The sequence below is a fragment of the Melitaea cinxia genome, chromosome 3 (assembly GCF_905220565.1).
Source record: "Melitaea cinxia chromosome 3, ilMelCinx1.1, whole genome shotgun sequence".
NCBI lineage: Eukaryota > Metazoa > Arthropoda > Insecta > Lepidoptera > Nymphalidae > Melitaea > Melitaea cinxia.
The window spans coordinates 14,546,011-14,567,062 of record NC_059396.1 but is presented as its reverse complement, the minus strand read 5'-3'; the positions used below and the strand labels follow the sequence as shown (position 1 = coordinate 14,567,062).

General features: G+C 32.3%; 1 protein-coding gene across 1 annotated transcript; it reads right to left on the bottom strand.

The window, feature by feature from the left end:
* Positions 1–168: 168 nt before the first annotated feature.
* Positions 169–3,448, bottom strand: LOC123669562. Its single transcript, XM_045603163.1, has 2 exons — positions 2,874–3,448; positions 169–2,656 (listed from the first exon to the last, which is right to left on the bottom strand). Exon 2 carries the CDS (start codon positions 2,555–2,557, stop codon positions 422–424), a length of 2,136 nt encoding a protein of 711 aa, XP_045459119.1. The 5' UTR covers positions 2,558–2,656; positions 2,874–3,448; the 3' UTR covers positions 169–421.
* Between the last annotated feature and the right edge of the window lie 17,604 nt (positions 3,449–21,052).

Below are 21,052 nucleotides of genomic sequence, written 5' to 3'. Positions count from 1 at the left end.
AATAATTACCATAAAGCATAATCCTGATCAATATTGTTAATTAATTATTTATAATTCAAAAACCTTAGATTTAGTTGATTTACATATTTAATGCCAAGAAACATATGAGGAAAGAAAATGGTATATTTATTAATATAAATAAATTGTTAAAAGTAAAAATACTGTTAGTAAATTAATTAATACTTTATTTTTTAACCTAAAATTTCAATACTTAAATTTAATTAGAGATAATAAATACACTCTTAAGTATAACATGACTTAGTCCTTATCAAATTTAAGAAAAACATTTTCATATTTGCAATTTTAGGTCTGTTTGATAGAATAATAATAACATAATGATAGTTGAAGTCCCAATTAATATAATCAAAAACTCAGTAACGTGAGTGATTTTCGATAGGATTAAAAACAACAAATAATATGACTATACTATAACAGACTCTACCATAGTCTTTTTTATGAGTTCACCAAAATTTTCTGTAGTGTCACTTGCTTCACTTTCTGTCACAGTTTGAACTTGTTCTGTTTGCACTATTGAGGCATTTTCATTAACCTGAACTGAATGATCTAAATTAAGCAGGGTGTTGTCACTAAACCAATTTTCATCATTATCTACTGTTTGTAGTTTATTACTTTGATGATATGGCATCGTCATTAAAGTTGTATAGTGTGGATCTACTTTGTTTTCGGTATTTACACACTCGGAATTTTTATACATGTCGTAATGGTTATGCGGCATCGATTGGTACTGCATAGAACTATGCTCAGACATGCTTGTGCCTGGTTTTTGCATGTAATCTGAGACATACATGTGGCCATAATGACTAAGCATAGACATGTGTGAGTTATGTGCAAACTCTTCAAAACTAGCAGCCGAAAACGTTTGTAATCCTTTAAAATGTTGACTATCTGGGTACTGTTGATCGTATGAGTATTCACAATGATATCTCTGCATATTGTTCGTCATTGTGTTAAATTCCATCGTATTTATAGGATGATAAGGTGGACCTTTCCCTTGAAGAATGTTAGACGTGTAGGGTTCGTGGCTCCGATGACCGGACTTGTCTTCAAATCCCATCATATTATTGATTTTAAAATTTCTGTGATCTATTGTGTCACCTCTATAATTAAATGTATCACTATTATTAGAATTATTGATATTGTGGTGTATACTACTGAAACTTCCAGTGTTAATACAAGAATCCATTCCTAATCTAGGAGGTAGATTCATATTGGCTATTGCAGTTTCATCGTGACTATGGCAGTTTTCTTTATTATAGGGTGTGGTAGACACACAAGGAGAGGATATAGCACTATGTGCTTCTGCCCACTTTCTTTTAGCAACTTCCTGATTCTCTTCATTTTTCTTTTCAAGACCAATCCTCATAAGCGTATTAATAAAATGAGTTCGTACTCTCATAGGATTAAACTCTATTCTTCCAGTAGTATTACAACATCCGTCCCTCGTACAACCACAGGGAAAATTAAGTCTATCGACTTGACATTTAATACCAGCAAGACTACAAGAACAGTTATCTGGATTGCATACACCTTTGCAAGCACAACCACAAAATTCGCGAGATGTTCTAATGTCTCTACATTCGTCTTTTTCATAGCCTTCAATTTTTCTAACACCAGCTGCTCGTAACAATGCTCGCCTCTGTCTGGTAGGAACTGGTTGCAAAAAATAGTAGCTATCTAAATCTAACTCTGACTCAGATATATCGCTAGTTTCTTCTTCAGTATCACTGTCTTCACTGGACGAAAGAGATACCCCTTGTAAATTGTGCCGTTCACTTTTTAACTGCTGTAGTACTTGTCTGTGCAGTCGTCTTTGTTCCATTGCGTGTTCAACAAGTGTAAATTTTTGAATATGACTGTGTTCCCATTCCATTCCTAATGTAGAGCCTCCTTGTGAAGGTACACACGTAAAGCCTTGAGCTCTAGGAAAATAAAAAACCGTCACATTGTCGAATTGTATTTTATATTTCTTTTTTTTCAGTTGTGGCTCTTCATTTTGTTCATTCTCGTGTTTCCTTTTGAGGCTACTTTTAAGGGGCTTATTAATTACTTCAGCAGAAGTGTGGTCTTCACTTTCATTGTTGTTATTATTAGGGAAAGAATTTACATTTATATCTTCTTCACTTGGCTGTACGCTTCGTGATTCGTTCTCGCTAGGTGGTATTAGGTTAAAGTTAGGTATTTTACTATCATCTGAAGTTTCTGAACCTAAACCGGAGTCGCTACCGTCTGATCTTTCTTGTACATCTTCTTCTTTTTCGTTTAATACACAGTCCGGTGGAAGACTGCCAAGCGCGGAGTCTTCACTATCTGCTGATGCAGAATCTGTCTTTATATCTTCTATGTCACTCAGAGTGTCGTTGTCGTCTAACTTCACAGCGTAATCCATTTTACTATCACAACTCTCGTAAAACGGAGAGTTATTACTATTTACATTACTTTGTTCATCATTAGAACTAACTTCTTCACTATTAACATCACTGTCACTATTTTTTTCTTCCTTGTTTATGTCTAAACAGCCATTTGTTGGTTCTTCCATTTTGGCTTAGAATGATTTTGTTGCTATTAGTTTAATTTTCTTGGTACACTGTTCTGTGTTAATCCTTAGAATGAACTTAACTTTGCTGATAATTTTTATCTGTAATAAACGGAAAAAGTATAAGTAATACATTCTTTAAGGTTATAATTGTATAACTTGCATTCAAAAGTATTTGTGTGAAAATTAAAATTATATTTATAAAATTGAGGTCAAATAAAGTTTAAAATTGTTGCACTATAGTTCGGTGCAAGGCACCCGTCGGGTTTGAACGGAGCAGCATTATAAATCAAACAAAATGATAATACAAAACCGGTACCTGTTTCAAAAGTCCGTGGCCTCAACGGTCTTCACCGGCATTCGTATGAGTGTCTTCGAATTCTCCAGTCCATTATGATTCATTAAACAAGGTGCTGACCGTACCCATACGCTAGAATCAGCAGTCGAGAAATAAGCAAAGAGTCATAATTTTTATTAATTTAGTTATCAATGTTCACAATTGCAAGTTTACGCGAATATCACTTTAAAATGTAACGAAATAAGGTTCTTATTATAACTAGCACTACATTGGTGACGCGCCGTATCGGTCCCTATTTATTTATTTTCTGCTTTATTTTGATATTTGTTCCACATATATTACTTAGGTGCACATAATCAGTTTATCGAAATTGTTATTGTAAAAAACTAAACACGTAACACATTTTTCGCAACAATAATGTTAAAAATCAACATCAACACAATTTAATCGCACGGAGAGAGCTCACTTTTACTACAACGAACTTGCCGTTCCCACTCTCGTAATCATGTACGACGACTCTTGAGCGACGCAGGCAAGTTTTAACTCGACCAGATTAAAAAGATGGTTAACGCGGCGAACAGTGGGAGTGCTCAAGACCTACTAAAATAGGTAGCATAAAACTTGCGTTGTTCGACGTGACGTTACCTCTCCCTTTACTCTTCCCCCCGGCCTTGCGACCCTCCGCACCGTGTTTACCCGTCGAACGCGCGCATGCGCGGTTTGGCTCTCGCTTAGTGATAATACCAGCTCTACAATATCATTTCCCTCACTGTAGGATCGTAGTGAAAATTTGTATTTTCTATAAATTAATGTATATTTTTTATGAAAAACTGCTAATATATATATATATATATATATATATATATATATATATATATATATATATATATATATATATATATATATATATTGTATTAGTCAATGCAAATTAAATAAGCAATGTAGATTAAAATTATTTATTTTATATAAGTACTTCGGCGCAGTCAACGAAACAAAGGTCTTTATAGTAATAATGTTTTAGATATATAAATGTTGCTAAAAATATCTCCTTTAAATGTTGGAAATAAAACAAACACTGCAGTTCATAACCTTCTGCTCAAGAAAATACGACACTCGACAGGTCTCGTTCAGCACAAGCTCTACGTCATTTTGCAACTGCTCTATGTACTAGGTTGATATAGCATGATTTAATTAGTGTAGTCATTAATAACTATAAAATGACGGTTAATGAAAATGTACGAATGACAAATAATCAAATACCACAAATTTTTTATTTTCTTCTTTTTATTAATTTTTCTGTACTCAAATAGTATTATACGTACTCTTCAACCACATAGGAAAAATATAATGATATATTATTAACTTCGCACGAACTTTACGCGAATGTAATAACTACGATTGACTCATCAAGACTGTTAGTATTTTCAACTTATTTACATTGTTTTTATCGTTTCAGATTACTTTCCTTCGAATTAAATTATACGTAAAAAAATGTTATTTAATTTATAGCTTTATCTTAAATAATTTAGAAGAAATAATAATGTTAAAATGTGATGTATTCAATTGACACTGCTAGTAAGCTAATGTATCATTCTTATTGTAATAAAGCGATAAATTATAATCAAAAATTATTAGGCGAAAGTTTTAGTAAAATTTACTTTAAAAACAAATATTAACTGATACTTTAAAAAATATAAATATCTATCTAAGATTTTCATAATGTTTTCTGGTTAGTTAAACATTATAGTTTTTTTTTATTCTACTACAAATATTAGAACAAAATACATCAATAGACATACATGGCGTATGCGACATGTATTTTATGTTTAAATATTTATAAAAAACTACCATTATCTTTTGTTAAAGTAGGCCTCTTTAACTTACATGCCACGAAACTAATTTATTAATTATTAAAGTACATAACTATTAACTATAAGTCTGTATTACATTTACCTGTATATAAATAAAGTGGCTGTGCCATGAGGTTTCACAAGCGTTAATTTGAAGAAAAAAAAATTGCCTATAGCCTTCCTTTGTAAATGGGCTATCCGACACAAAAATATTTTTCAATTTAACCCAGTAGTTTCTGAGATTAGCCCGTTTAAACAAACAAACTTTTTAGCTTTATAATATAAGTATAGATGTAAAAATCTGATCCATAGGGTTATTTTTTAAGCCAACCACACAATACATACATTATTCATATGTATAATCATACCTACATATATATAATCATTTCGATAGCAGGAGATCTTAAAACAATTGCCATACAATTTTATCAAATCCATTTTAGCGTTTTTTATTATTATTTAATTATTCTAGAAATCAATACAAGGACTTTTTTCATTTGAATTGTAACAATGTGATAAGAAGCTTCGAGTTCTTAAGTGTCAAGTACCCACATGTTTCAAGATTTGTCAACGTTTGTTATTACTTAGGTACGACTATTTGTGTACTTTTGTTATTTATTGTGTTATTAGAATTATACGTTTTACTTTACTATAAATAATAAATAGGTGATTGAAAAAAATTAATCTAACACACCCTTCTACTGACTAAAACCTTCACGCGACCGCTAATTTTTATCTCCTTAGACACGAGAAAAGCATAAAGCAATATCGTGTTGTACCAAAATAAAAACCATTAATAATATCTCTTATCATAGCTTAATTTGGTTTTGTACCCATTACATTTGTACGACAGTTAAGTAAAAACACATGCATTGAAACTTCACACTACACAAAAAACCTTTTGTTCAGTCAGTCAAGGTTAAAAAGCATAAATAATTACAAAAACAGAAATAAAGAAATTTATAGTTCTACAATGTGTTCAAGAATAATGAAATTTCACAATACTATATAAAAAATGTGTAGCAGTATACCTGCAACCAAAAAGGGTCCTATTATTGCGTTAGTCATATATGGACAAAAAAATTACCTTTTTGGTTGTTCCTTAGAATGTATGCATACTATATATTTATGGATTCTAGGCAAGAACTGTATAACAGTAAAAACGTATAAACATAACTATAAGTAGGTAGTTATGTAACCGTAGGTAGCATCTGCGAAGTGCTTATAACGTACGCCACTCCTTTCAATTCTTTAGGTTTTTAGATCAATGACTTTTATCTTTACAATTAACCTCTTTTGCATCCTAAATGTTTTGCACAAATGTTAATGTTACAGAAGTCTTTTTTAAACTAAATTTTTCTTATACTTATTTCTTGTTAACTTTCTTAAGATGTAATTTCAGTTGATCATGCACTTCTGTTCGGTCTTCTCCCCCATGTTTTCATTAAATAACGTTTAAATATAATAATATGTAGTTATTATTTAGGAAAGCCCACACGCCGTCCCGATTCTTGTCTGCCGCAGCCTAGGATAGAAATCTGTCTGGCGCAATCAGTAGGCTTGTAACTTGTCTGGGTGATATTAAATCGTTATGTTTAACAATAATTATTGTAAACTGTATCGACACGTGTTCGTTTATTTCCTTCTTATGTTTCTTAAATATGCAATAAATTCAAATTAACAATGTCAAATAATTAATTACTGATAACAATTACCTATCAAAATGAGTGCTGTCTAGTATTTCGATTATCATAACTATACTCGTATTATATATATTATATATCGTAAATTACGTGTCACGTGATTTGTCCACGATGGACTCCTAAACTAGTAAACTGAATAACCGATTTTAATCAAATTAGCACACCGAGAGCAGTTTGATCCAACTTGAAAAATAGGCTATAATTTATTTTGATATGTGTAGTTATTATATTGAAGAAAAAAAAATTAGCTGTACAAAGTTCGCCAGGTCAGCTAGTAAATGATAAAAACGCCGTCCTTTCGTGAGAAACTTCGCTTAGTTGGAAAAAAATTGAACTTTGATTTCGTATTATATTTTGATAGCTTGCATGCACAATTGAAGCAGAAAAAGAAAGAACGTAACTTTTCACGTCCAGGTTATTCTCAAATTTAGTATTTTCTTAAAAAAAAGTGATAAAATTTTGATAGTTACCATACGAGGATTCCTTAAAAAAATGGTAATATTCTACCACCGTTAAGTTATCTACGTCCGTAAGTTATGAAAGATTCATACATTTTGTACAACTATGTTTAACATAAATAGGGATTGCAATCCCGCAAAGCGGGATCCGGCAATCCCGCGGGATCCATTACGCAGGGTAAGCATTCGGATTGCCAGGTAATTTACCCGATTGACCTGAAAATTCTGATTACTAGTATTAACATTTAAGTTATAATATTTAATAGTCAGTGTAAAATAACTCTTATTAACTACTTGTATTAACATTTTATTTATAACTAGCTGTGCCCGCGACATCATCCGCGTGGAATTTAACAAAAAAGTGGAAATGAACAATATCAGTTCACAGAGTTATAAAATAAATCCATGTAGCAAAATAAAAGTAGCCTAAGTTACTCTTTATTACATCAGCTATCTGCCAGTGAAAGTCCCGTCAAAATCGATCCAGCTGTTTCAGAGCTTAGCCCGAACAAACAGACAGACAGATAGATAAAATTTAAAAAAAAATATGTTATTTTGGTCTATGTACCGTGTTACATTCATATGCATTTGGCAAAAAGCGGTTATTTTAATATTAAAAATAGACACTCCATTTTATTTATTTGTATAGATGAACTGCCCCGCGATTTCACACGCGTTAATTTAAGAAAAATTTCCTGTAGCTTTCCTCGGTAAATGGACTATCCGACCCAAAAATTATTTTTCAATGCAAACCAGTAGTTCCTTAGATTATTAGTATAGATAGATATTTAATTATATATTCAATCGACATTTTGTAATATAACTTTAAGATTGAGTGATCCCGCGGGATTTAATGTGCTGCAGGATTGTAGTCCCTACACACAAAATAAGTTTACCAAAAATTATGTGGTGTCATGGGACACCAGGTAGGAATGAAGTTCCTTCGGATTGTACGTATAGAAGCAACACAATTTAAAATAATTGTGTTTGCTCGCAAACGAAAAAAAAACCGACTTCAATTACATCGACGAGTAATACAACGTAGATCGACGAAAAAATACTCAAGTAACTGCGCGTTATCAAAGATTACTCAAAAAGTGGTTATCAGATCTCAATGAAATTTATATGTGACCACATGACAAACATCAGCTTTCGATTAAATTAAAAATTATTAAAATCGGTACACCCAGTAAAAAGTTATTGCGGATTTTCAAGAAGTTCCCTCCATTTCTCTGGGATTCCATTATCAGATCCTAGTTTCCTTATCATGGTACTAAACTAAGGATATCTTCTTTCCAACAAAAAAAGAATTATCAAAATCGGTACATCCAGTAGAAAGTTATGCGGTATATAATACAACGTAGGTCGACGAAAAAAGCGTCAAGTAAAAACGCATTATTAGCTATAGCTCGAAAAGTAGTGATTAGATCTCAAATAAATTTAAATGGGACCAATTGGCATACACCAACTTTCGATTAAAAGAAAATTTGTCGAAATCGCTCCACCCAGTGAAAAGTTCTGATGTAACATACATAAAAAAAAACAGTCGAATTGAGAACCTCCTCCTTTTTTGGAAGTCGGTTAAAAAAAGTTGAATTTTATATATATTTTCTAGTTCTTGATTTTTTTTTTAATTTTTTCGATTGGTTTTTAATTAAGTACATAAAAGTATTATTTAGTATTTTAGAAAATAACAAATACCGTAAAATAAAATAAATTAAACAAAATAATAATAACAATAATAATATTAAGTGAAATAAAAAAACACGTCTTTATTTATTTTTGTCGACAATATAATATTACATAAAGAATTTTAAAAAAAGTTTTCTAGTAGTATTTTAGTTTTACAAACGTCACATTATACAGTCGTGTGACTGATATTACGTCACTTCCGTTATATAATTTTCTTACGGTTTTAGTATCACATTTTTTTAAGTTCACTCGCCCAGCCAAATATCAAGCCTTCCGTAAAGAACTTCGTTCCAAAAGTTCGCCCGCTTCAGTCTGTAATATCCCACTGCTGGGCAAAGGTCTCTTTCCCGCTATAGGAGAAGGATCAGAGCTTAATCCACCACGCTGCTCCAATACGGTTTGTGGATATATTCCGTACTACGACTAACGATCGCTATCAGGTGTACCTACATGATAACAACCGGGACCGACTTGGCTTAACATGCTCTCCTAGGCACTCTCCTAGGTGGGGAGACCCACAAGGACTGCACAATCACCCAGAGCACGGCAAACATCTGTACGGCCAATACAAATGTTTGTCATGTGCGGGGAATTGAACCCGCGACCGCCAGCGCAACAGCCAAAAACCAGTGCTGTGACCGTTACGCCAACGCGTCGTCTAAACTTAGTAAACTTAAACCAAAAGTAAAATATAGGCTTAAAAACGTAAGCAATATGTGTGTATATAGGGATGTATATGCAATACAAAGATGTACCGTGCTATTTATCTATACTTAGATGTTGTAAGTTAAAACTGTTTAGGGATGTGACTGTAATCAGAAATGTACTGATTTCAGCATGAAGCCGTTAACTTTTATCTACTTTTATTTGCGACCTTAAGTGAAAATTGATAGAGGCATTGAAGTGAAATCAAAAATTATTTATTTATTTAGATTTTTAAATGTAAGTTTTGTATATATATATATATAAGAATTCTCTACATTATTTGTCTCTGTACTCTAACATCTAGTGTTATAGACCAATATTGATTTAAATCTAGATACTCCTTATTACAACTCTACTTACTATACTACAAACTGTACCACTTTTATGTAAAGTTTTATTTAAACGTTTTATAGATTAAATATCAAAATATTTTTTAACCCTAACTCAAAGTTTCATTGTTGAATATTTGATAAAAAGTAATATTATCCGTTATACGATAATATAATCAAAATCAATAAATATTTATCAATTAAATTCGCATACATAGCTTTATGGAATAAGGAAGCAAATACTTCAGTTTAATTATACTTGGAAAATAATACGTTCTAAATTATTACTTGATTGCTTTTTTATGTAAAGCTTTGTATAGAGGTCCTTTCAGTTAAAGCTTGTCAAATAAATTTTTACATGTATTTATTGGTGTCAAGGAAGAAACAAACGTGAATATTAGGTTTTTTACTTTTCATCATTTACACAGGTACAGGTTTAAATTGGAACACGAAAATTTGTATGGTATTACTTCAATATTAAGAATTAATTAAGATTTTTTAAAGTAAATAATAATATAAGATTTTGATTACAAAACAATAATATTCAAAAAAGCTATTCAAAACTGTAATCAATTACGAGAAACAACTTTACATAATCATTCGTAATCTCTAAGCTAAAGTCCAACACATCCATCTGAGTTCACGTTAGTTACTCGTGAAGGAAAAACTCCAATGATACACAACACTTACAACGAATATATAAAACACTACAAAGGTCATTATGTTATTCAAAGCAAAACAAAAACGAATTTTTAATTAGTACAGTTACATTTTCGGAGAGAAAGAGATCTATTTATTAACCATATGTTGTAAGATAGGTATATTATCGTGACCAATTATTTCTTTCAAATTTAATCTAAATGCAAGGTGAGTTAGATATACGTTGAACGGCGAGCAGCATGAATTCGTAATAAAAATAGCATTTCGTTACTCAAGGTAATCGACGTATGTTTTAATCTATTTTAAGACTTTATTATTAGTAGGACATGGTGGCGTGCTTAAACGAAATATATCGGTTGCGTTTGTAAATACAGAATATGTCGGTAAAAACTGCGTCAAAGTTCTAACATTTGTACATATATACCTACATATTTTAATAAATGCCACCGTGTATCTTTTTATAAGAGATGTTTTATATATTTTAATAAATATATATTTTGACATTACTTTACTTTAAATGTTAAAAATACAAAGCGTAGACATATTTTTTTATATATATTTACATTATAGTTTTTTCTCTGTTTCTGTTACTGTTAATTGCATCTGAGTTGTTGGTGTACTCGCTTACAATATGGGAGCGTTCGTCAAATAAATTGGCACTCTGCGGCGGTAGACATAATATAGGGCGAGGTGGCTATACGTACCAAGCAGCATGTATACGATAATCAATAGATATTTTCAGGAGGCTTTCGCGGAGGGCGAAAGCGACGCTTGCATAGGGCTTTCTCGCTCTCGCCTGTAATTTTTACAGACTAGGTAAAATGTTACGATATTTCCTTACTTTGTTGAATATTGTTGTTCATAAAATAATAATAAAATCTTCCATTTGAGATCTTTTCTTCTTTTGCGTAACTGATGTTACAAGCACTATAGTATACTCATATATTATATTTCACATGTAGAGCATGATAGGCCTTCCGTGTATGTCAAAATTGAAGTATACGTTATTCGTGTGTACTCTAAAAGTATTTATAACCGTTATTGAAATTCTGCTGGGAAGGATGACCAAAACAAAAAAAATCTGTAGTATACGTAAATAAAATACAACACTAAAGAATTAAAAATTTAAATATTGCGTCAGAAGGACAGCAAAATATGTACATAATCATCAATATAAACTATTCATTCATTCATTCAGCATAATGGCTTTCAACTAATATAAACTAATTCTGTGTTTCAAAAATTTTTAACACGTCCTTTTATAATATTTCATTTGGTAAAAAAATTCGATTCCAACTTGCTCCCGAAGAAAATATTGATCTTTCAAAGTCGAAAGAATGTTGTTATAAGGTTATCCTTTCTTCTTGTGGTTTTAATATAACGTAACTATTGACGCCGCGTTGGCGCAACGGTCACAGCCATGGATTGTACCTGTTGCGCTGGCGGTTGCGTGTTCGATCCCCGCACATGACAAACATTTCTATTGGCCATACAGGTGTTTACAGTAGTCTGGTTTGTGCAGTCCTTGTGGGTTTTCCCACCGTGCCTCGGAGAGCACGTTAAGCCGTCGGTCCCGGTTGTTATCATGTACACCTGATAGCGATCGTTACTTATAGTAGGGAATATATCCGCCAACCCGCATTGGAGCAACGTGGTGGATTAAGCTCTGATCCTTCTCCTACATGGGGAAAGACGCCTATGCTCAGCAGTGGGATATTACAGGCTGAAGCGACTGTCAAAGGATCGATATTATTGTGTTATTTATAACTGTTCTATAATATAGGTATTAACACTCACTTCACTTCAGCCTATCGTTGTCCACTGTTGGACATAGGCCTCCACAAGCTTACGCCAAAAACGGCCTGAACTCATGTATGTTGCCCATAGTCACCATGCAATATTTTTACTTCATCTTAAATGTCTGAACTCGGCACACTTCTTTCCGTTTACAACAGCTAAGTTTATATCGTAGTTTTTTTTTACGCCAGCGCAATTATGAGGAACCATATTTTTAACCGACTTCCAAAAAAGGAAGAGGTTCTCAATTCGACTGTATTTTTTTAAATATATGTTACATCAGAACTTTTGACCAGGTAGACCGATTTCGACAATTTTTTTTTAATCGAAAGGTGGTGTATATCAATTGGTTCCATTTAAATTTATTTGAGATCTAATAACTAGTTTTCGAGTTATATCTAATAATGCGTTTTTACTTGACGCTTTTTTCGTCGACCTACGTTGTATTATACCACATAACTTTTTACTGGATGTACCGATTTTGATAATTCTTTGTTTGTTGGAAAGGAGATATCCATAGTTATCCATTTAGGATTATCCATATTATCCATTGTTTTGTACCGTGATAAGAAAACCAGCATCTAATGATGGAATCCCAGAGAAATCGAGGGAAACTCTCGAAAATCCGCATAACTTTTTACTGGGTGTACCGATTTTGATAATTTTTAATTTAATCAAAAGCTGATGTTTATCATGTGGTCACATCTATTTAATTATTTAATATTAATTTTATCGAGATCTTATAACTAGTTTTAGAGTAATCTTTGATAACGCGTAGTTACTTAACTATTTTTTCGTCGATCTACGTTGCATTACTTGTCGATGTAATTGAAGTCGGTTTTTTTTTTCGTTTGTCTACAAACACAATTATTGCTACGTATCGATAGGCAATTATTATCTGATTGGAGTGATACCCCATACGAGTCGTTTCTCTTTGCCTCTTATCTTCATACTTTAAATGGTGTATACTGTGGAAAGTGAAATGTATGATGGAAAACATACAACTGTATGTACATTAAAGTTCTTATTACTTACCATTCGATGATAATTGCTACAACTCTGCAACGTAAAAACATTAACAAAGTAAAAACTATAGTATTTCTTGATATATAAAAGTAAATAATAAACTGTTAAACAATCTAGTTTTAAAATAAGTGTCATCAGAAAACAAGAATTTTGAGAAGGGGTGGCCTATGAATGCTTGTAACACCAAGAGCATCGCAATCTCACATCCTCGGTCAACAAAAAGCTTGCCGATAATCTCTGGCTACCACTACAGAAGCTCTGATTGAACTTCTTTACAATAAAAAAGGAAATAAAATTAGTCCCCGTGAGGTTCTAATTTTTAGCACAGGTCCAGAAGACTATAATATTTGTAAAAAAACGTTTTTCATTTTATCAATGAGATATAAATCATGTAATAAGACGAAAAGTTCTATCATTAGCATTCTAATGTGTAGCTATATCTAAAAGATTTTTAATTCACTTAATCAATTGTCTTAAATAAATCACGAAATACATCAACTGCATTCTGTGGTAATATCATACATATTACAATTTATAAAATATAGTAAGCATCATACACATAATATTAGAATTCAGATAATTTAATAGCAGCCGATATAGACAGATAATTTTAAGAAAGATAATATGTTAATAAATAATTTACCAAAATCTTCTCAAAAATCCTTTATTTAAAAAGGAAAAGTTTAATTGTTTTGGGGTTCATAGTCAAAAAGTTGTTAAAAACTTTATGGTTTAAATGAAGACTGTAATACACTTAACAATTTTTATGTAAATTCGGCAACTAATTAAATGATGAAGATATATGGTGCTAGTAATGCGCAATTAATTTATTGTTTTGCGAATTATATAGGTACTACTATAATTGTATGTGTCTATTTAAAATTATTTTTAGTGATATCATTTCAGGTCACACAAACTTTGAGCGAAAATAAATACATTTGAAATACCTACTGATAAAATATTTTAGTATCATAACAATAACAATTTATATCAGGCGTACTTGTTTTCGTGAGCTTCTTGATTTTAATGACACTAATTTCCTGCTCGCGGCTTCGCCCGCGTGGATTACACGATTTTGACTGTTCCGTTTTTACCCTTTAAAATTATAACCTAATCATAAAGTCTTCAAGATATAATTATTTACTCAGTTTGTAGATATCGTTCTTACGCATTTTTTCTATTAATTTTTATCCCTAAAATCTGAAGACAGTATTGATATTATACTTAGAAAATAAAAATACCTACGATGTTTCAGAAGGTAATAAGAAATAAGATACTCCAAAAATTACTAGCTAGAAAGTAAGAATTTATAATATGTATATATATTTTATAATATCTTCTATTTTCAAAAATAATTATCATGTGTCGCACTTTAGTAAGTTCGCGACGTATATGACATTATTGGCAAAGTGGACTTCTAAAAAATTTATTAATATAAAGTTAAGATATAAGAAATAAAAAAATCTATAAATAATGACATAAAAATTGAAATAAAACTTGTAATTAAAGCAGTTTTATCTAAAGTTAACGTTATACTGTGTCGCTGCCAGTCCCTGTGTACTGTGTAGGTCTGTGTAGTAATACGTATATAGTCCAACGCCGTATCGCTTCGTACCTAGGCACTATTACGTAGACTGATTCAAACTGGCTTCAACGTTCACATGGCAACAGTGGAAAGCAAACTTCTTTACACAGCGATCATTTACGTATTGGTATATTCATTAAAAACTTGTGTTTATATGAATAAATTATTTTTATAATGGACATACAGAAGGTAGGCGAAGGAAAGAAGGTAGGGGCCGGGTGGAGTAGGGGGTAGACGGGGGTAGATTAAATTTCATACTACATACCTAGCGTTGCCTCAAGCTCTCTCGTATTCATCAACGTTAGCGTTGGGATTGCTTCCTGACGTATTTCATCTCACAATACTGTCCTAGTAGCTACATATTCCATTGAAATACACAGGTAAGGCAACGGAGAAAGATATCTTTAATGTTTTGTATAGTACGTCTACGAGGATGTGACGCGATAAAAAACCTCTAATAAATTAATTTGACGGTAAGCAGTAGGCGAATTTTTGATGTCGAGTTGGTGATCACCAACTTCACTTGTATAATGTATAACGCTTATGGTTAAATGGATAAAAGCAAACAAGACTAGCTAGCTACACTAGCTATAGCATCTTTTTTTCTGAGAACATGTGGTGATATATTCTTGAAGTAGTGACCTCGGTAGAGCTGTATACAAAATTTACTCAATTGCAAACAATTTTAATTGCAACCAAATTTTTGAAAGATATCTGGAGTAAAATCTATTTTTATAAATCGGATTAATTGACTTGAACAATTTAAAAAACTCGTGTGAAAATTCTAGAGAGAGCAAGCATTGTAATAAAAACTTTTTGATTATTATTATTTTTTATAATTACATGCTAGTTTTAGTTATATAATAAATGCAGTAAAATTATTTCGTTTAATATAACCAACTCTAATAATTTGTTTTTTCTTAGATACTGTTTGGGAGCGAGTTAGTATGGAGTTAGTAGAGTAGGAACGTTTTGTCTCTATTGCCTAACATAGACGTAGAGAAAAATAATCCTATTTCGACCTAATATACCTATTTAATCGTGTCTATGTCAATCCAAAGGCATTGTGGTTACTTTCTTACCTAAATAATATTTAGGCAATAATTTTTCTCATGTAAAAATTAGGTATCATACGCTCTGCTTATATATACATATAATGTTAATTCGTCTAAATTTTAAGAAACTACGTAAATAAAACAATTACAGAACCTATTTTGTGTGATTAAATAATCGCTAAAAAATGAGCAAGGTTAGTAAAACAAAATTTATGACATGTAGCAAACTTTGTATTCTAACAAATCTTTATCAGAATTTATGTAACTTTTAAGTAAATTTTATAATTTGTTTGGATAAACAAAGTAATCATATATGTGTAAAAAATGACGAAAGAGCTTGTAACATCATACTGCTAGTCATAGACCTCACTCTCCATGTAGGAGAAGGATTAGAGTTTGATCCACCACGCTGCTCCGTTATGGGTTGGCGGATACGTTTGCTACTATAAGTAACGATCACTATCAGGTGTGTATGATAACAACCGGGACCGACAGCTCCACGTGCTGTTTCTTTTTTTTTTCGATTTTGTCGATTCGAATTTTTTGAGATAAAGTTTGAGCACCTGTGGTATAAAAAAAACCTAGGGAGACCTAGGAGGCTTATAGCTTAAAAAACATGCCTAACTCATGAAGTTTCTTGGAATCATACTCAATTTTTTTTATTGGCAAATTACCGAGTTATTATGTACTACCTATGTTTCCTAGCCTATTTTTCTTATAACCAAAACAAATAATAAAATAAGAAATTTATTTCGAAATTCAGTGAAAGTGTATTTTGGGGTGGGCTGACTAGAGGCAGCAGATCACAGCCACAAAATGCTGCTCTCAAGTAAGTTATATGTTCTTGCGGTGGGTAGGGTGGCCAGAGCGTCTGGGAAAGGATAAGAGTAATGTCGGCAACGCGCTTGCGTAGCTCCTGATGTTGTAGGCGTCAATAGGGTAAGTCGAAACGTATGCTTGTAGGCCAACCTAGTATAAAAAAGGTCTAGGAGTGATATTCTATTTATAAGGCAACTTTCTGATTAGCCCGTTGGCGCAGTTTGTGTTTGTACAAATATTTCTTTCCGGTTTGGATCCGGTCTGTTCTTGTGGGTCTCTTCACTGTGCGTCGGAGAACACGTTAAGCAGTCAGTCCCGATTGTTATCATAGACACCTTTTAGCAATCATCACTTCTAAGGTGATTATATTCGTCAACCTGCAGTGGAGCAGTGTGGCGGATTAAGCTCGTCGAAGTCTCGTCGATCTTTCTCCTACATTGAGAAAGAGGGTAATTCCCTGCAGTGAGATAGCCATACTGGCTAAATCGTGAAAGAGTCGAATTTTTTATCTATACTTACTATAATATAAATATAAATCGCGTTTTGTAAGAAAAACAGTAATATCGTAATATAATAGTAAAAATTCTTTTAATTTTAAATAATGCTTCGTTGAAAACTCGTTTGATTAATGTTCGTTTTATCAAATATTCAGGTTGTAACTAGTCGTCAGACTGAAAGCACTTTGTAAAATTAAAATAAGTTTTACTTTTAGCAATAGTGCGATATTATTTTGGTACCATTTTATGATATGTACTGATTGAGAATTTATTTTTGACGTGACAACGTCGAATAAATCGATCGCTTGCGCCGCGTCTATCTCTCTTCCGTTCGATTGGCCTATGCGTCCGAGGAGATGTTTTGTTACGACGTTGTCACGTTAAACTATCGTAATAATAATAATAATAATCCAACTTTAGAGACAACCAATTTTTTTGGTTTAAAATGTTTGTTATAATTTTTAAGAACAGGAAATTTGTAATAACACTGTTTAATTATAAAAAGAGAAGATTATGGAACGTAAAAAAAATAGACTACATTTTTCTGTAAGATTTCCGTAATCCTTTTATTTAATTTAATAAGGACATGTCGACGTCAGTCAGGCTCTTTTAGTTTTGTATACGATATTTACAAACTCACGACTAAAATTTTTAATACAAGAGTCAGTACCTATAATAAAACTCTTTTACAGATTAACAATATCTATAATTTCAATTTAATTATGTTTATTTAATTTAAAAATTAGTCTCTCTGATGTTTTCTAATAAAAAAAACCAATTGAACGCATACAAACATACCTACTTACATGTATTATATAGTCTCTTACTGAAGACCTAGTGAAGGTTTTCAAGATAAAATAATGTTTTCTTTTACTTACAGTGCTTCAAGTTGATGAAAAAATTCATTACCAGCTAAAGCAAAGTATGTTTCTTTCGCAACCACAATCTGTTTGGACTGCATTTAATTCAGTTGTGTAGAACTCAAATTATATCAAACAATTTATTATTATTAAATTTGTTTCCATTTTGCATAACTATATTACCTAATCAATAGAATGTTTAGGATTCTATCGATATTACGCGCATCCACATCGATTGAACGTACAATCTTAGTAGTAAAGACACAAGGCCGTTTTACCCCTTGGTGTAAGTAACACAGGAGTTTCATAAAATCTCAACATTGCCTATTAAATATAACAGTCAAATTATACCAAAATACTTACCATTTTACATGGTATAAAGCACAAATGCACTTTTCCCTGCTAATATTTTATTAATAAAAATAAGTAATTCAATTTATTTAGGTTTAGCATGAGTACAAATGTACCTTATTCTATGTCACCTCCTAGAGCGTAACAGCTGTCAAATCTATATAAATAAGCAAAATAAGAGTGTCTGTTTGTAATATTAAAATAACCGTTAGTTACTAGATGCATATATACATCCATGTGATACATACATGATACATAAACCAAAATAACATTATTTACAAATTTTGTCAGTTTGTCTGTCTGTTTGTCCCGGCTAATTTCTGAAACAGCTGGACCGATTTTGACGGAACTTCACTGGCAGATAGCTGATGTAGTAAGGAGTAACTTAGGCTACTTTTATTTTAGAAATTTAATTATTTTATAACACTGCGAACGGAACAATAACTTTTTTGTTAAATTCTATGCGGGCAAAGTCAGGGCACAGCTAGTATGTTTTATAAAATATGGATGAGATATCAATTATTTCCGACAGCCACGACGTATTGGAATCATTTTATTTACACTTAGAATAATGTCATAATTTCATGTCATAATTTATATACTAACAATCGTTTAACACAACTGTTTCTTTGGAAATGAATGTGAATGCTGTTGGTACTAAATGTGTCTATCTGTCATCTTAGAACCTCTGATTTGAAAATGTATGTGTGTTAATCAACGTACCTAGTAATTTAAAAATGTTGTAGGGTAAAGATGTTGATGGTTAGATAGTTGCCTCGATGGGATAAGTGCCTCAGTTTCGAATGCACTATGTTAGGATTGTTGACTTACTTAACTTAGGCTATTTTTATTTTAAAAATTTAATTATTTTGTAACACTGCGAACGAAACAATAAATTTTTTGTTAAATTCTACGCAGACGAAGTCGTGAGCACAGCTAGTCTGCAATCTATAATATATATAAAAGCGAAAGGTCACTCACTCATCACGAAATCTCCGAAACTATAACACCTACAAAGTTGAAATTTGGCAGGTAGGCTCCTTATAGGACGTAGACATCCGCTAAGAACGGATTTTACGAAACTCGACCCCTAAGGGGGTAAAACGGGGGTTGCAAGTTTGTATGAAAGTCCTATGTTTTTGAAGTAAGAGACTTGAAATTTAAAATGTATGCTCTATAGATGATAAGAAGGCGTCCAAATAATGTATCTTTAGAAATCAACCCCTTTTTGGGGTTAAAACGGGGGATGGTAGGTTGACTTCCTCATCACGAAATCTCCGAAACTATAACAGCTACAAACTTGAAATTTGGCAGGTAGGTTTCTTATAGGGCGTAAACATCCACTAAGAGATGATTTTACGAAACTCGACCCCTAAGGGGATAAAACGGGGTTTGGAAGTTTGTATGAAAGTCCTATGTATTTGAAGTAAGAGACTTGAAATTTAAAATATATGCTCTTTAGATGGTGAGAAGGTGTCCAAATAATGTATCTTTAGAAATCAACTCCTTTTTGGGGTTAAAACGGGGGATGGTAGGTTGACTCCCTCATCACGAAATCTCCGAAACTATAACAGCTACAAACTTGAAATTTGGCAGGTAGGTTCCTTATAGGGCCTAAACATCTGCTAAGAGATGATTTTACGAAACTCGACCCCTAAAAGGATAAAACGGGGGTTGGAAGTTTGTATGAAAGTCCTATGTTTTTGAAGTAAGAGACTTGAAATATAAAATGTACGCTCTTTAGATGGTGATGAGGTGTCCAAATAATGCATCGTTATCTATATATATAAAAGAGAAAGGTAAATAGCTCACGTATCACGAGAACTCAAAAACCGCTGGATGGTCTATCCATCCAGGTTGGACAAAGATAAAATTTGGCAGGGAGGTAGATTATAGTTAGCAGACGTCCGCTAAGAACGGATTTTACAATATTCCACCGCTAAGGGGGTTTAATTAGGGTTGATAGTTTGTATGAAAGATATACAGCCTGAAAACAAAACTAAAAATGTGGTGTATAGAGAGGTTTTATAAAAATAACTATTAAATTATACTAAATTGTGCCTTTTAAAAAGTTACTCAGTTTGATAAGCATTTCAAGTGACTGAAATAAAAAAAATAATTTGCGTTCACCATCTTAATAGTAATGCATATCTTCATAACCACGCGGACGTAGTCGCGGACAACAGTTAGTGTACTATAAAACAAAGTCCCCAAAAGTGTATGTGATCGATTCGCTCAAAATCTACAGAACTGATTTTCATGCGGTTTCACCATTGGAGAGAGGGCTCCACCACTGGCAAGAAGAAGGTTTACGGAACGGCTAAGCCGATTTTGATGAGAGTTTCACTGGAAATTTACCGGGAAAACTTTGTGACACACTAATTTCAACGCGGGCGAAGCCGCGGGCACAGCTAGTAATTTTATAAAATTACTAGCTGGACCCCGCAAATGTCATTTTGCTTTATATGTTATTAACCCCCTTAACCCCAAATATTATAATAGAAAATATCATTGTTGCCAAGAAAACTATTAAAATATAATATGTAATTATAATTAAAAAAAATTTTGAACTGATTCTTTTAAGAATATTGCAAGCTAACTGTCGAATATATATAAATATATTAGCTGACCCCGCACGTTGTTTTGCCATGTGTGTTCTTAACCCCCTTATAGCTTAGGGGTATGAAAAATAGATGTTGGCCGATTCTCAGACCTACCCGATATGCACACAAAAGTTCATAAAAATCAGTGTAGAGGAGTATTTTAACTAACATTGTGATACGAGAATTTAATATATAAGATTTTACAGAATG

Excerpts from the sequence above, each read along its gene's own strand:
- LOC123669562 (XM_045603163.1), bottom strand. The coding sequence starts at position 2,557 with ATGGAAGAACCAACAAATGGCTGTTTAGACATAAACAAGGAAGAAAAA.